At 39.2% G+C, this 15,296-nt stretch overlaps 1 protein-coding gene across 1 annotated transcript in view; it reads left to right on the top strand.

The window, feature by feature from the left end:
* DMGDH (dimethylglycine dehydrogenase) overlaps positions 1-14,590 on the top strand; it is a 54,659-nt gene extending 40,069 nt beyond the window's left edge. Inside the window, exons 18-19 of the mRNA XM_015571575.1 lie at positions 7,847-7,981; positions 14,062-14,590. Of these exons, the coding sequence (XP_015427061.1) occupies positions 7,847-7,981; positions 14,062-14,277 (351 nt within the window). The 3' untranslated portion in view covers positions 14,278-14,590. The remainder of the gene's footprint in view (positions 1-7,846; positions 7,982-14,061) is intronic.
* The last annotated feature ends 706 nt before the right edge of the window (positions 14,591-15,296 follow it).

The following is a 15,296-nucleotide window of genomic DNA, read 5'->3' as shown; positions in this document are numbered from 1 at the left end:
AAGAAAAATGGAATATGGAAGAAATCTTGGATGGCCAAGGAAGATGGTGTGATGGTACTTGCCTTCCTTCCTTCTTAGAGTTGTTCGAGCTTCAGTTCCCCCATGGCATTGGCTTAACTGAAGTAGGTAAACATGTGCACACAATTCATTCATCTGGCCAACATTTACTATTAAGTTTAATTTATTAAACCCCTTGCTAGGCCACAGGTCTAAAAGTTACAGCTATAACTCCTGGGTGCTCTCAGATCTCGTGAAGCTTGAAACATATGGTGTTCAGGAACTAATGCTGTAGGAAACATATAACATTAATTGTGAAAATATGGTATGGCCCGCAGGAGGAGTTCAGCTGAGCACAGGGCCTGGGAAGGAGGCGTTAACCAGAACTGTGATGCAGGTGAAAATAAAGAATGCTTGTATGTACTTTTAAATCTCCTCAGCTAAACCCCCTGTAGCTGAAACAACTCATACCATTGTTCTTGCTGGTATTAGAATTTGTTCCAAAGGAAGTTACTTTTGGGGGAAAGATGTGTGTGTGTGTGTGTGTGTGTGTGTTTTAACTTGGAAATGAAAAAATGCATTCATCAAGAGCAAAAGGAAAATCAGCCACCTTAAAGTGGAGTCATATGTATTCTTGGAATTTTCCTTTTGGAATTACTAAATCTTTGTCCATTTCCAGAGAGCCTCAGCCAAGAGTCACAGAGAATCAAGTACTAACTGTAACGTGTTTAAGCAGATCAGAATATTTTTTCTATAAAATCCCCCACCCCCTTCTTTCTCTCCCTGTCTTTTCCTGCCTTGGGTTTCTAACCAGAGAAATGGAATGAAATGTAATATATATTAATCACAAGTTAGAAGACAATGTTGATTCTAGAAAATGCAGGGTCTCTCTTTGTAGAAAAGTTATTTAAAACATAACTATTCATGAAGCAAAATAAAACAAAAGCCGATATAGTAGCAAAGAGCTTGTCACCAGCCCTACTACATTCCTAAGTATTCAATAAATATTAGCGTTTTAAAAAACATCAAAGTGGAAATAAATCGTGTTGACAGACAACAGGTTAGAAAGAAATTTTTAATATGCTATAGTGGTAAAAGTACCCAACTCTGTTGGGGGCATTTTAGGTAAGTAGTAGTAGGAATTGAGGAAGCAGAAAATTTTCAGTGCCTCTCAGTCTTGACTGTGTATTAGAATCATTGGGAGTATGATTTTTTTAAATCATATGATGATTTTTTTTCCTACTTGCAAACTATATTTGCCACCGTGCTCCCCCAGTAAATGGAATTATATTGTAATGATATTGCAAAGAGGCTACCAGCATTCTGCACACTATGTTCATCAGAGCATTCTTTTCTTTTTGTTTTTATTTTTAAAATTAATTTGCTTAAACCCTTTACCTTTTTCACCTAGTCCCGTAGGTCCCCACCCCTCTGACAGCTGAGTCTGTTTCTGTTTTGTTTGTTAGCTTATTTTGTTCATTAGATTCTACATATAAATGACATCATATGGTACTTGTGTTTCTCTGACTGGCTTATTTCACTTAGCATTATACTTTCCAGGTCCACCTATGTTTCGCAAAGGGTAAGATTTATGTTTTTATGGATGAGCAGTATTCCAGCTTTTTTATCCACTCATCTATTGATGTTACTAGGTCTGCTTCCAAATCCTGGCTATTGTAAATAGTGGTACAGTGAACATAGGGGTGCATATATTCTTTCTATCCCACCAACAGTGCACAAGGGTTTCTTTTTCTCCACATCCTTGCCAACATTTGTTGATTATTGATTTATTGATGATAGCCATCTGACAGGTATGAGGTGATACTTCATTGTGATTGAGGTGATACTTCATTGTGATTGAGGCGATACTTCATTGTGATTGAGGTGAGACTTCATTGTGATTTTAAGTTGCATTTCTCTAATGATTAGTGACATTAAACATCTTTACATATGTCTATTGGCCATTGGTATGTCCTCTTTGGAGAAGTGCCTATTCAAGTCCTTTCCCCGTTTTTTAATTGGATTGTCTATTTGTTTTTTTGGTGTTGAATTTTATAAGTTCTTTATAAATTTCGGATATTAACCCCTTATCAGATGTATCATTGGTGAGCATGTTATTCCATTCAGTGGGCTGTCTTTTCATTTTGTTAGTGGTTTCCTTTGCTGTGCAAAAACTTTTTAGTTAGGTGTAGTCTCATTTGTTTATTTTGTTTGTTTCCCTTGCCCTAGGCAATAAATCAGAAAAAATATTGCTACAAGAAAGGTCAGAAATTTACTGCTATATTTTCTTCTAGAATTTTTATGGTTTTGAGTCTAACATTTAAGTCTTTAATCCATTTTGAGTTTATTCTTATATATGGTGTAAGAAGGTGGTCTAACTTTTTTTTTGCATGTATCTATCTAACTTTTTTCCAACACCTTTTGTTTAATAGATTATCTTTATCCCATTGTATGTTCTTGCCTCCTTTGTCAAATTCAAAGGACATAAAATTCAAAAACAACTTTGAAAAACAAAGTTTCAGGACTATCACTAAACCTGATTTAAGCTACAGTAATGAAGACAGTGTGGTATTAGTATCAAGAAAGACAAATACAGCCCTGGCCGGTTTGGCTCACTGGCTAGAGCATCGGCCTGGGGACTGAAGGGTCCCAGGTTTGATTCCGATCAAGGGCATATACCTTGGTTGCAGGCACATCCCCAGTAGTGGGTGTGCAGGAGGCAGCTGATCGATGCTTCTCTCTCATCGATGCTTCTAACTCTCTGTCCCTCTCCCTTCCTCGCTGTAAAAAATCAATAAAATATTTTTTTTTAAAAAAAGAAAGACAAATACAGGCCCGGCTGGTGTGGCTCAGTGGTTGAGCCTCAACTTATCTACCAGAAGATCATGGTTCAATTCCTGGTGAGGGCACATGCCCTGATTTTGGGCTCCATCCCCAATAGGGGACGTGCAGGAGGCACCTGATCACTGATTCTCTCTCATCATTGATGTTTCTAGCTCTCTCTCCCTTTCCCTTCTTCTCTGGAATCAATAAAATACATATTTTTTAAAAATTAATAAATTAAAAAGATAAGCCAAAGCTATTTTTAAGCCATAGTCTCAGTGCCCTAGAAATTTATGTTTTGCAAAGACTTGAATATCTATTTATATAATTAATTTGGCAGTGACTCATTAAAGAAATGTATCTCTGTTCTCAGGTCATCTTGAAAGCACCAGTTTCAATCACAGCACTTACTTTCAGACATATTTTCCTCTCTCACTCATAATTAATAATTTCCTTGGGAGGAAAGCCCTGTAAAATGAGAATGAAATGCCATTGCCCTACTTTAAATCTTCCCGTCGGGCACCAGGTTAGCTTGGGAGGGAGACTTGTCTCAAGAGGCAGGTGTCCCCTCTTCTCTGTGTTATAAGTGTGTGTTCCTTGTATTTAATTAGATTTCTCTTGTTTATTACAGTATTGTTTTCATCCATGTCTGAGAATAATATTGCTGACAAGATCACTTCCTAATTCAGGGATATGTAGATGTAGATGTCAAATTTCATTAGTATTAGCCTTCAGGGTATTTTCAAATCCTTTTATGTAGTACAAAAATATTATTGTGAAGTGAATATATTTCAAAATAGGTTTGGGCTACCTAGGAATAATTTAACAGAAATATTCTTTTGAGTATTTATATCAGCTGTGTCTGCCTATGAGAGTCTCCAGGTACGGTCATTAATAAAATATCTATATAATATCTATCTAAGTAACCGTCGCAACCGAATGGACAACTGAACAGGCTGCGTGGGGCGACCAGGCCAGCAGGGGGGTTAGTGAGGGGTGCCCAAACGACTGAACAGCAGGCTATGTGGGGCAAGCAGGCTGGTGGGGAGGGGGTGGGGGGGCCAGTAAGGGGTGACCAGGTTGGTGGAGGGGGCGTGCAGTGAGGGGTGATCAGGCAGGCAGGTGAGCAGTTAGGAGCCAGTGGTCCCAGATTGTAAGAGGGATATTCCAGAGGGATTGGGCCTAAACCAGCAGTCGGAACTCCCCTGAGAGGTCCCAGATTGGAGAGGGTGCAGGCTGGGCTGAGGGGACCCCTTCCCCTCCTCCCCCTGTGCACGAATTTCATGCATCAGGCCTCTAGTGTATGGATGAATAAAGGTGTGAGTTATGTTGCCATGTAACTGAGCGTTAACTTTGCTGGGCCTTTCTCTTCCATAAACTGGGGTAAAACTGTCTCTCTCATAGGAACATCATGAGGATTAAATGAGCTCGTAAATGTACAACCTTCAGAATGTACAACTAGCACAATGTCTAGCACATAGCAAGTGCCTAATAAATTGTAACTATTATTATTTCTTTTTTACTGCTTATTCAATTTTTCTCTTCTAAAATGAGTGTTCTGGGATTGTCTCCCCTTTTCCTATTTTTTGTGATACCGTATGTCCCTACTTAGACTTGGGTAAAATTATGAATTTGGCAAAAATTGAGTTACACTCCCCTTCCAGTGCATCTCATTCCCTTCAACCCCTTAGCACCTGCCCCAACAGCTCTCACCCAGCACCCCCAAAAGGACCCATTTCTGAAAGCTCTGCTTGTGGCCAACTTTCTCACAGCCCCCACAAAGATGTAGCAGATATTGGCTTAAGTGGCAGCGTGGAGGCCCTCATAGTAGATGAAAATAATAGAGCTGGGACTTTTGACAGCTTCATTCTTAACCAGTTTGTTGATTTCTTTGGCCAAGTTCATTTACTTAGACCCCAAATCCACCATCTATGGGTTCTTGTGAAGATCAAATTATAATGTAAGTGCAAGGACTTTTAGGAAAGGCTATGCAGATAATAGCCATTATGAAATCTCATTTTTAACAATTCAGTTCAAACTACTTCTACAAAATTGCTACTGATAGAATGCTACCCCAGACCCACTCTCCCACCCCAGAACTGATCATACTCTTTAAAAAAATTTAAAAAAATTATATATATATAATTTTAATTTATTTCAGAGAAGAAGGGTGAGAGAGATAGAAACATCAATGATGAGAGAGAATCACTGATTGGCTGCCTCCTGCATACCCCACAGTGGGGAGTAAGTCACAACCTGAGCATGTGCCCCGACTGGGAATCTAACGGTGACCTCCTGGTTCACAGGTCAATGCTCAACCACTGAGCCACGCCGGCCGGGCCATCACACTTTCCCGAGCCCCCATTGTACAAACCCCTATCATAGCATCTGCTTGTTTGCATTTCTGCCTTCACACATTAGACATTCTTGTCTTAAACTTATAAAATGCTGTGATTTTTACACTCCCACTGAACAAACAGAACCAGCATTGAGTCTTGTTTCAAACTGGTGTAGCTGATTTGTATGCTATAATGTATCCTGTTCTACCATGTTTCCGTAATCTCAAACTGTTCTCCTTTCCTCTGATGTATTGAAACAAAAAGGGGGGGGGGGCATCAGTAACTGTCAACAGTAAAGATAAATTTTTCAAAAACTGAGGAGACACAGATCATTTCAAGACCTGGCCTGTTATGATGTGGAGGGAAGAGGTCACATCTTAGCAGAGCCTCCCAGAAACTATGAGACCATGTTCTACTTAGCTCCAAATACCCCGTGCCTGAAACAGTGTATGAAACATAGCAGGGCAATAATAACAGTTGAATAAATAATTAAAAGAAAATTATTTACTAGGGACTCAGGAAAACCCCAAACTTTTAAGATCTAAGTGAATCTCTAACAGTAAAGATTCAGATTTCATAACAGGATGCCGGGAGCCGGTACATCCTTGCTGTTTCAAGTGCCAGGTCCCTTGAAACAGCAAGGATGGACCGGCTCCCAGCAACAGGAGACAAAGAAACAACAACAATCCCCCCCCGCCCCTCCTCCTCCCCCTCCTCCTCCCCCTTCCCTTCCTCCTCCTTTTCCTCCTCCTCCTCCATCTCCTGGCACTCCATAAATCATATTATGTTGTGCATTAGCCTCTTTTATTATTGTAAGAGCTTTTCCACACAAAGTGTGAGGCCATACAGGAACTCTAAAAAGCACACCTTGTCATGTAAGTCTTCTTTTAAAAAGATAGAAAAAACGTGTTGCTGTTGTTATTGAGTTCTTTCTGTGTTTAGATATCCAAGTTTGAACTATAATGAACATTGGTCTGTTATGACTTTAATCATAAATTTTTCCTACACATGAATTCAAACGAATCAAGCTCTTCCTATGGGTTTGTTTTGTTTTCCCCTAGCAGTCCTGTCTTAAATAACATGGGCTCTAGTCTTCTTTGAAATTTTCTCTGGTTTCATAATGCAGCTTTAAGATTGGTTCTCAACATCTGGATCACACTGGGAAAGGGGAAAGAACTGGGCTTTCATTTTGCAATTATTTTAACCTTAGCCAATGTAAACTTTCTCCAGCTTCCAGTGCAGGTCAGCAATTTAAAGTTGCAATATCCATAGAAATCATATCTTGTTATCCTGTCCTAGAAGTTCTGAGTCAGTACAGAGCGGAACTGGAGTATCCGGCAGAGTGTGTGCGGACCCCTGCCGCTGCTTAACCAAGAGGTTAAGGGGACTTATTGCACCCAACCCAAAATGGTTGGTGTGCAGAAAGAGCTGCATAAATCCTAAATATTGGATTTAGGATTTGTACAGCTCTCTTAAAATCTTAAATTTAAGAGTGCAGAGGACATTTTTAGCATGAAATGTTGTTTCCTCTCTTCTTTGGCCAATGAAAAAATTTAAGTTGTTGTTCCCTGTCTTTTCTTTCGAGAGTAGTTAGTCTGTATATGAGAATTGTTTTTGAGAATTTCATTTTCCACATTGTAACTCTAATTAAATCTCATCCATAGAGATGTGATTTGTATGTCACAAATTCCTCTTTTCCCCATAAGATAGGAGATGCTTGTTTGAGCACATTTAATGTGGACTCTTCACCCCAGCGTTCCATCCTTTGCACTCTTCCTGCTCTTAGCCCCTGACTGGTGTCTCACACTTACCTGGCATTCTGGTTGGATAGAATTGTATCTCCTCTATTTGCTAAGTGTCTCCACTGAGGAGTCATTGCTCACCTGTTTGTTGTAAGGTGTTATTAATAGATGTAAAAGTCCTGAAGTTTTCATGATTCCTACTCTCTTTTTTTTTTCACATATAAGATTGGATTCAAGGTTATCCCTGGAACAATGTCACTCTCACTCACTCGCCTTGCATTGGGACTAACCCTGAGTGTGCCCAGGGGGATGTGTCAGGAATAGGAATGTCATCTGTCATGTGTTGCATGGAAGGAGAAACAAAAGGTGGAAAAGCTCAATGTTAGAAAATAAGCTCTTTGATCAAAATGTCTGTGTCTAACTTTGTGTCTGACAAATTTCCAAGATGAGTTAATGAGTACAACCCAAAAGGTTAATACGTTCCCCAGACCATCATTCCAAAGAAGGAGAAGACGTGAGACATTTTGCGGTTGTTTTTGGCATCACATTTCAAAAAGTGAATTTCCTTCTTGTAAAAGGCTTACTGCACGTAGAAACTGAGGAGGGCTTTGCTCTCTGCCGGCCAGGACCACCATCCAAAGCCATTAGGTACAAGGGTCACTTTCATAACCCACCATCGCAATATCACACCTTATGTTTTTCTGCCTAGTGGTTCTGGTTATCACAAGTTAGTACCCTTAAGTCTAACTTATTCCGAAGGAATAGGTGGCTGATATTGTCATTTGAGGACTAAGAAATATTTGTCTAGACATCTGATCCAATCTGTATTTTTATTGAATGTGTAATTGGTGAGAAAATAGCAAAGACAAATTTAAATGCTTGCATCTCTAACCTTGTCACAGCGTCTGAGCATTCATTCATCATCATTATCTTGGGTTTCTGCAGCCAGCAGACTTCATAGGAAAGCAAGCACTGAAACAGATTAAAGCCGCGGGGCTGAAACGGAGACTGGTCTGCCTCACCTTGGCCACGGACGATGTGGATCCAGAGGGAAATGAAAGCATCTGGCACAAGGGCAGGGTGAGTGCGGAGGCCCTCGGTGCAGGGCCATGTGGCTTTTCTATAAGGGAAACTCTGCTTGTCTGTTTCCTTTTAGAGCTTTTGCCCTTTATTTATCTCTCTGAGAGACGACACACTTGATTTCTCAGCTGACATTTGAGAAACAAATCAATTAACTAAAAGAAAAACAAAATGCTACGCATTTTTGAAAACATAAAATTCATATGCTTTGATTAAAGAAAATAAACCCAAGAACGTGAAATACATTACACAATGAGGAAGGTATGATTTAGAGGGTAAAGTCATCTACTTGTTTGCCACATCCCTATTTGTGAATGCAAGAGATAAATCCTACATAATAAAAGCCTAATACGCTAAGTGTCCAGTCGTCCGGTTGGCCGTTCAACCAATCAAAGCATAATATGCTAATGATATGCTAAGGCCGCTCAACCATGCACTAACCACCAGGGGGCAGAGGCTCTGACCAGTAGGTTAGCTTGCTGCTGGGGTCTGGCCCATCGGGACTGAGCGAGATGAGTTGGACATGCTCTGGAACTTTCTTGCAGTCCCTCTCCAGCTGGCCAACCTTCTGCATACCTCCCCAACCCCAATCATGCACCGGCGTGAGATATCAGAGAGCTGGTTTCAGCCTGATCCCACAGGCCAGGCTGAGGGGCCCCACTGGTGCATGAATTCATGCACTGGGCCTCTAGTTTTATATAAAGAATTTGGCATTCTTGACTTAGCTTCTTTCAGAAGAAGGCAATTCTAACCTTATCACATTAGCGGAAAAAAATTTCTAAATGAAAGCTTCTATGACAATAAAGGGTAGAACCTTATAAAGTTAAGTGGGCAGTAGAAACCGCTTGGCTCTTCAGGAAGAGTAAATTACCTTCTTCTCACTTTGGAATGTTACATTTCATCCTTTCTTCAGTAAAATCAGGTAACTCCCTGAGAGACTTCATTTCCACCACTTTGATGACTATTTGTAAAACCCAATTTGGCTCAAGATTTTGCTGGTTTTACCAGGCAAATGGAGGTAACTCAGCTTAAACCAAAGGGCGGACACAGGGCCTTCACTTAAACAACTAGTCCGTATTGAACAGTGTCTGCTTGGCCAATACCCAACATCTAAGAGCCCATGCCTGGGTTTTTTCCCATGCACTGCAGCCTACTTAATATTTGTTTCCATTTCCCCAATCTTTTCAGGGAAAAAAGAGCACTGGAGGTGGGGAAGGCAGTGGGATCAAATATCGGCCTTTGGATTACTAAAGAAATGGGCATGGACTGGGGTGTGGGTCAGCTGGACATAGAACTAACATCTTCAGAGTTCCTACTATGTGCTGGATGTCTTTTATGTCCTCTCCAATCTGATTTTACCACACCCTTCCCAGATACCTATGATCATCTTCATTTTAATGAGGCTGATCATTCTGATGAGGCTTTGGGGCTCAGAGAGGCGAAGTAAGTGGCCTGAGGTTACACAGCTCGTGATTGATGGAGCTGATTTCTGACCCAGGTATAGTTGGTCCTTGAATTGCTTATCCTGTATTCTAAGCCATGCTGAATACCCCGATTTACTCTCTTCTCTGCCTCTGCTGATGTCCCACTGTATACTCTGCAGCACTAATTATATACCCACAGCTCTTGTAATCTGAGTAGCATGTGGATGCTGTTAGACACTATGAAGCCAACAGACTTTTCTCAGATCTCAAGCTCTTTCTTAAGCCCCTCACCTAGAATTATGCTGAGTTTGTTCTTCTGTTTGAACCATTCCTACTCTTTCCTCACTGCTTCCCCTTCCTCTTTCTGTTCTAAACGTCTTTGCCAGCCCTCTTTTCCTAATAGGCTCTTCCTCCAGTTTCAACCAGACTGTTAGCCATCTTAAATATGATACCCAAGTTAAAGTAAAAAAAAACCTGGACACCTGTACCCTAAATTTACACAATGTCACATGTTAATTATATCTCAAAGCGGAGGTGGGGGGTCAGGGGTGGGGGGTGGGGAGGAAACCTTGGGAAGCCCAAGTTCGGTTTTGAATCTTCCTTTGCCATATCTGTGCACTGAGTTTACATGCTCTACTGTTCATCTTTCCTACTGTATGCCCTCTGCTTAATCTACTTATAGGGTCCTTTATTGATAACATATCTCTTAAATTTCCTGATATCATTTGTCTGCTCTTTGGTGCTTAATAGTGTCACTAACCACCCTCTTTGATCCTCTTTATACTCTAGAACAGTGGTTCTCAACCTTCCTAATGCCGCGACCCTTTAATACAGTTCCTCATGTTGTGGTGACCCCCAACCATACAATTGTTTTTGTTGCTACTTCATAACTGTAATTTAGCTACTGTTATGAATCGTAATGTAAATATCTGATATGCAGGATGTATTTTCATTGTTACAAATTGAACATAATTACTTGGTATGCATACACCCTCTTCTCTTAGAAATGAGAAACTTAAGAAATGATATTCTTAGGGAAGAGGTACCACTATTTTTTAAATATATTTTTTATTGATTTCAGAGAAGAAGGGAGAAGGAGAGAGAGATAGAAACATCAATGATGAGAGAGAATCATTGATTGGCTGCCTCCAGCACACCCCCTCTGGGGATTGAGCCCGCAACCCAGGCATGTGCCCTTGGCCGGAATCGAACCCAGGACCCTTCAGTCCGCAGGCCGACGCTCTATCCACTGAGCCAAACCGGCTAGGGCCGTTTTTGCTTTTTATTTCCCAACTTTGTCTGGACTTTTACAGCCTTTGGTATTTGCCATTCCATTCTTGCAAATATTTCCACTTAGAGAGACAGGGTAGAGATAAAGTCATGTCCTTAGCAAGTTTTAATCAAGTATTTACTATGTGCCAGCAATATTCTAGGGATGCTGCAGTGAACAAAATAGGCAAGAGTGATATGGAATTTAGATTCCAGGGGAAGGAGAGAGAGACAATGAACATAATAAATTAAATAAGTGGCATGTCAGAGAGTGATTAGTACCCTGAGGGAAAGTAAAGCCCAACTTTGGAGAAGGGCACTGCTGGACAAAGCGATTATAATTTTAAATAAGGTTTATTTAAAAAAAATTAAGGCCCAAAGTTGGGAATGGGAAGGGGTTTCATTAGTTCAGCGGTTTTCAACCTGTGGGTCGTGACCCCTTTGGTGGTCAAATGACCCTTTCACAGGGGTCTCCTAAGACCATCCTGCATGTCAGATATTTACATTATGATTCATAACAGTAGCAACATTACAGTTATAAAGTAGAAATGAAAATAATTTTATGGTTGGGTCACAACATAAGGAATTGTATTTAAAGGGCCAGAAGGTTGAGAACCACTGCATTAGTTATAAAAAGCAGCTTTGCTGGTAAGTAAGTTTTGAAGAAGTTTATGGAGAAGTAAGTTTGAGAATTTAGAAAGTCATATTTTTCATCATTCATAAACTAAAATGCAGCAAAAACACTACCATATAGCATCCAGTTTAAATTATGTGACCGCTTTCAAAGGCCATTTACCATGTTGTCTTCTCTACGTCAGCTAGAGGTGACTTCAAGCCTCATAAGAGAAGAATGAGAAAAGGGTAGAAATAAACGAGGCTTGTTCACATTGGTAAAAAGGAGGCCAGTGTTTGATTTCAAAAGAATATGAGAGTGAGTGTGTCCTAGGCAGAGGATGTGGGCGGGTTGTTCTTGGGAATTGCTGATAAAAACCAAGCAATGAATTTAATTGAATCTGGAGGATTTTAAGGTAGAAACAACGTAAGATGTATGCTAGAAAAAAATATTTTCCTGGCTGTTTAGTAATAGGATAAAAGGAAAGGCCAGACTTCTAAAATACTCTGGGTTACTAACTCCTCGGTCAGAGAGAAATTAAAGTAGCAGAAAGCAAAGCATTTGATAAATGTCTTCAAAATAGCATTCACAAAATAAATATACTACTATTTAACTTACTAACGCAGAAATCACTGCTGGGCTTTTAAGAGATAGGAAGTCCTGAGGAAATGGTTGGTGTACACAGTCTCAGAGTGATTGTGGGGTTTTGACCCCGTGAGTTAGGGAATTTGGTCAAGAGACTTGCCCAGGCCTCTTCCTGTTTTCTTAACACGCCCAAGCAAGTCAGGGTAACTTTCCCAAGAATCCAGACACAGATCTCTGTTTTACAGACTGGGAAGTGAAACCAAAGTTACCAAGAGGACTTTCAAGAAGTAATGATTAAAACTCCAACCTCCCTGACCCAGATCACTGTCTTAGATCACTTATCTATGATCTAAAGCAGAAAATGTGTGTTATCTCAGCAATACTTGGGCAGTTAATAGTCTGCAAGAGAGAAGCCTTTACTAACGAATACATTGATGTTTGTTTTTCACCCACCAGTTCTCACCATAACAAGTTGGGAAATGATATGGAGAGCTTCTGATTTGGGATTTCAACGAGATAGTTAACAACCAGGGCTGCAGAGATGGGAGTCTATATTTAAGGTCATAAAAGTATAGCTTCTAAAAGACTAGATACACTATCATAAGACGGTTGACTAGTGGGTTCCTTGCGGAGGCAGCTGAACGACCACCAGGCTGATGCACGTCCATGAATGTTTGGGGTCACCGGCCCTCTGGGCTAGGCTGGGAGGCTGGAGGATTCGTGCATGTGTGCAGCCAGGAGAAGCCCTGTGGAGCAGGGCTGTAAACCAGGTTTTGCCTTTGTTGTCTTCCTTTTACATTTTTAAATGTGGCATTTTAACCTGACATATGTATTTACATTGTAATCTGCTTTTCCTTCCCTTTGAACCTTTCCTTTAGATCTGGTTTCCACTAATCTTCGTATCTTCTAATAGGATTGTTTTATAGATTTATTTCTTTATTTTGTAGCTTCAAGCTTTGTTTTCCTCTCCTGAGTTTGATTCCTTGTCGAGTATTGTTCTGTTTTGCCTTCCCAAGTTACCCTGTTTCATCCTCCTTAATTTGGATTGTTCCTGCCTAACACTATGTCTCCACTCATCCTGAAAAGTTGTCATCCTCCATCTCGACCTATCTAGTTTCACCTCCTTGAAAGTGTAGAACAAATCCTGGCTTCATTATGTTGACAGTCTTGATTTTGTGTTATATTTTCTTGTATCTCTGTTAATTCCTTGACGAGGCTGGAACTAGGCCTCTGCTAGTTCTCTAGAATGTACAGAGTAGAGCTAGAGAGGGTAAAAGTTAACATTTATTTAAGTGCCTAGCAATTGCCTGGAATTGTTAAATGCTAGTTGTAAGTCATAAGGAATATTCACTTCCAATTGACTATATATATATATATATATATATATATATAGAGAGAGAGAGAGAGAGAGAGAGAGAGAATTGTTTGGTTTTTGTTTTTTTATTAATCCTCACCTGAGGATATTTTTTCCATTGATTTTTAGAGAGAGGGGAAGGAGAGGGAGAGACAGAGAAACATTGATATAAGAGAGACACATTGATTGGTTGCCTCCCGAATGTGCCCTGACTGGGCTGGAGATCGAGCCTGCAAACAAGGTATGTACCCTTGACTGAACTCGAACCCAAAACTCTTCAATCCATGGGCCAGTGCTCTAATCACTGAGCAACCGACTAGAGCCCATTGACTATATATTAATAAGTAGTTTAATTGAGCACCATTTTGAGCATGTTTTCTGAACCCCTTCAGGGATAGTTAACTAAGTTTGCATTTGGGTTTTTAGATTTTTTCCCCATTTATTTATTATTGCCATACTGTTTGATAATAGAAGAGAATTTTCATTTAAACTTTAAAAAAACATCTCTTCTATTATCAAGCAGTATGGCAATAATTTAAATTCTTCTTCCTATTAGATTTCTTGGCATGAAAGGAGCAAAATACTGCCAGGCATTAAAACACTAGATATTATTATTTAAAAATAAAAAATGTCAAAGTAATATAGACATATACTTTGAGAATTATTTTTCAGAATTTATATATTTTCATTAATTTTTCTCAAAAAAGTGAAGTTCTCCTCCTGATGTTATACCCACAAACTTATTTGTGAGTTGAGTCTATAATGTGTTTCCATCGGGAGGGGGAGCACAGAGCTGTGACCTGGCTGCTAAAGATCGCTGGGTCTTGTTTTTCAGGTGGTTGGCAACACGACCTCTGGAAGCTACAGTTATAGCATCCAGAAGAGCCTGGCTTTTGCATACGTCCCCGTAGAGCTGAGTAAGGTGGGACAACAAGTGGAAGTTGAACTACTAGGCAAACATTACCCAGCAATCATCATTCAAGAACCCTTGGTATTGACGGAACCAACCAGAAACCGACTTCAGAAAAAAGGTGGAAAGGACAAAATTTGAAAAAGACCTTCAACAGTCAGCTGAATTATGGTTGCTACATGATTGTACTCAAAATTATAATTGATTTGTGGGAACAGGAAACCAAGGATTCATTTCAAAATCATTAAAATCCAGATTTAGAATCTTAAAATCTCCTGTTTCCTCAGCAAGATAGAATAATTGATTAATACTTGCCATTGTTGTTTCAAATGAAGATATTGGAAATGACCATTTTTATTATCCTATATTGTTTCTTATAAAATTCAATCAGTAAAATATCTTGGCATTTGCTAATTAATATACAATCATTGTTACAACAGAATTAAAAGAATTAGAAGAATCTTAGGAACATATACATATGGTTTTTATTAGATGAAAACAAATTAATAAATTATGTTTTACATAAAAACATGCAATACTGTTAATGGATTTACTGCATTGAGAAATATTTTCTTAGTTGATAAGGAATAATTTTAATTTCTCATAATATATATTTGTTGAAAATAGTATAATTTAATATTAATATATAACATTTTATTCACTTCTCTGAAATATTTATTTTCTTAATAACTTCCCTGAAAGCAGCTTTATGGGACATTATTATTGTCCTTTCAAAGGTTGTTTTAGAAGAGAAATTGCAAAAAAAGAACAGTCTTTCAAATGAAGCGATACTTGTAAACCTTCTGAAATGAAGCTAAAATATAAATAGGTTGTGCCAGTACAAACACAGTTTGAATACTGAACACCTCTCTTTGGGAAAGAATTAATGCAAGTTGACATCACTCTGTGCTGTTCTGAATATCATTTCACAAAGTATTTGACAAATCAGGTCAAACAAGAGCTTAAAAGTTGTGTACAGCAAGAAAACAAATTCATTTAAAAATGCATCTTTGATATACTTCTTGAAATTATTTGGCTTTAGTTCACTGAGTAAGTCACATTTTTTATAAAAGGTAGTTGATCATTTATAATTTATTATATAATTGTTACACATTTATTGAACTTTTCTTAGGTATTCAAAAAAGCTGAATATGAAGCAT

Source organism: Myotis davidii, unplaced genomic scaffold (assembly GCF_000327345.1).
Source record: "Myotis davidii unplaced genomic scaffold, ASM32734v1 scaffold44, whole genome shotgun sequence".
NCBI classification, from domain to species: domain Eukaryota; kingdom Metazoa; phylum Chordata; class Mammalia; order Chiroptera; family Vespertilionidae; genus Myotis; species Myotis davidii.
Note: the sequence above shows the minus strand (reverse complement) of the source record. Positions and strands in the feature narration are given on the sequence as shown.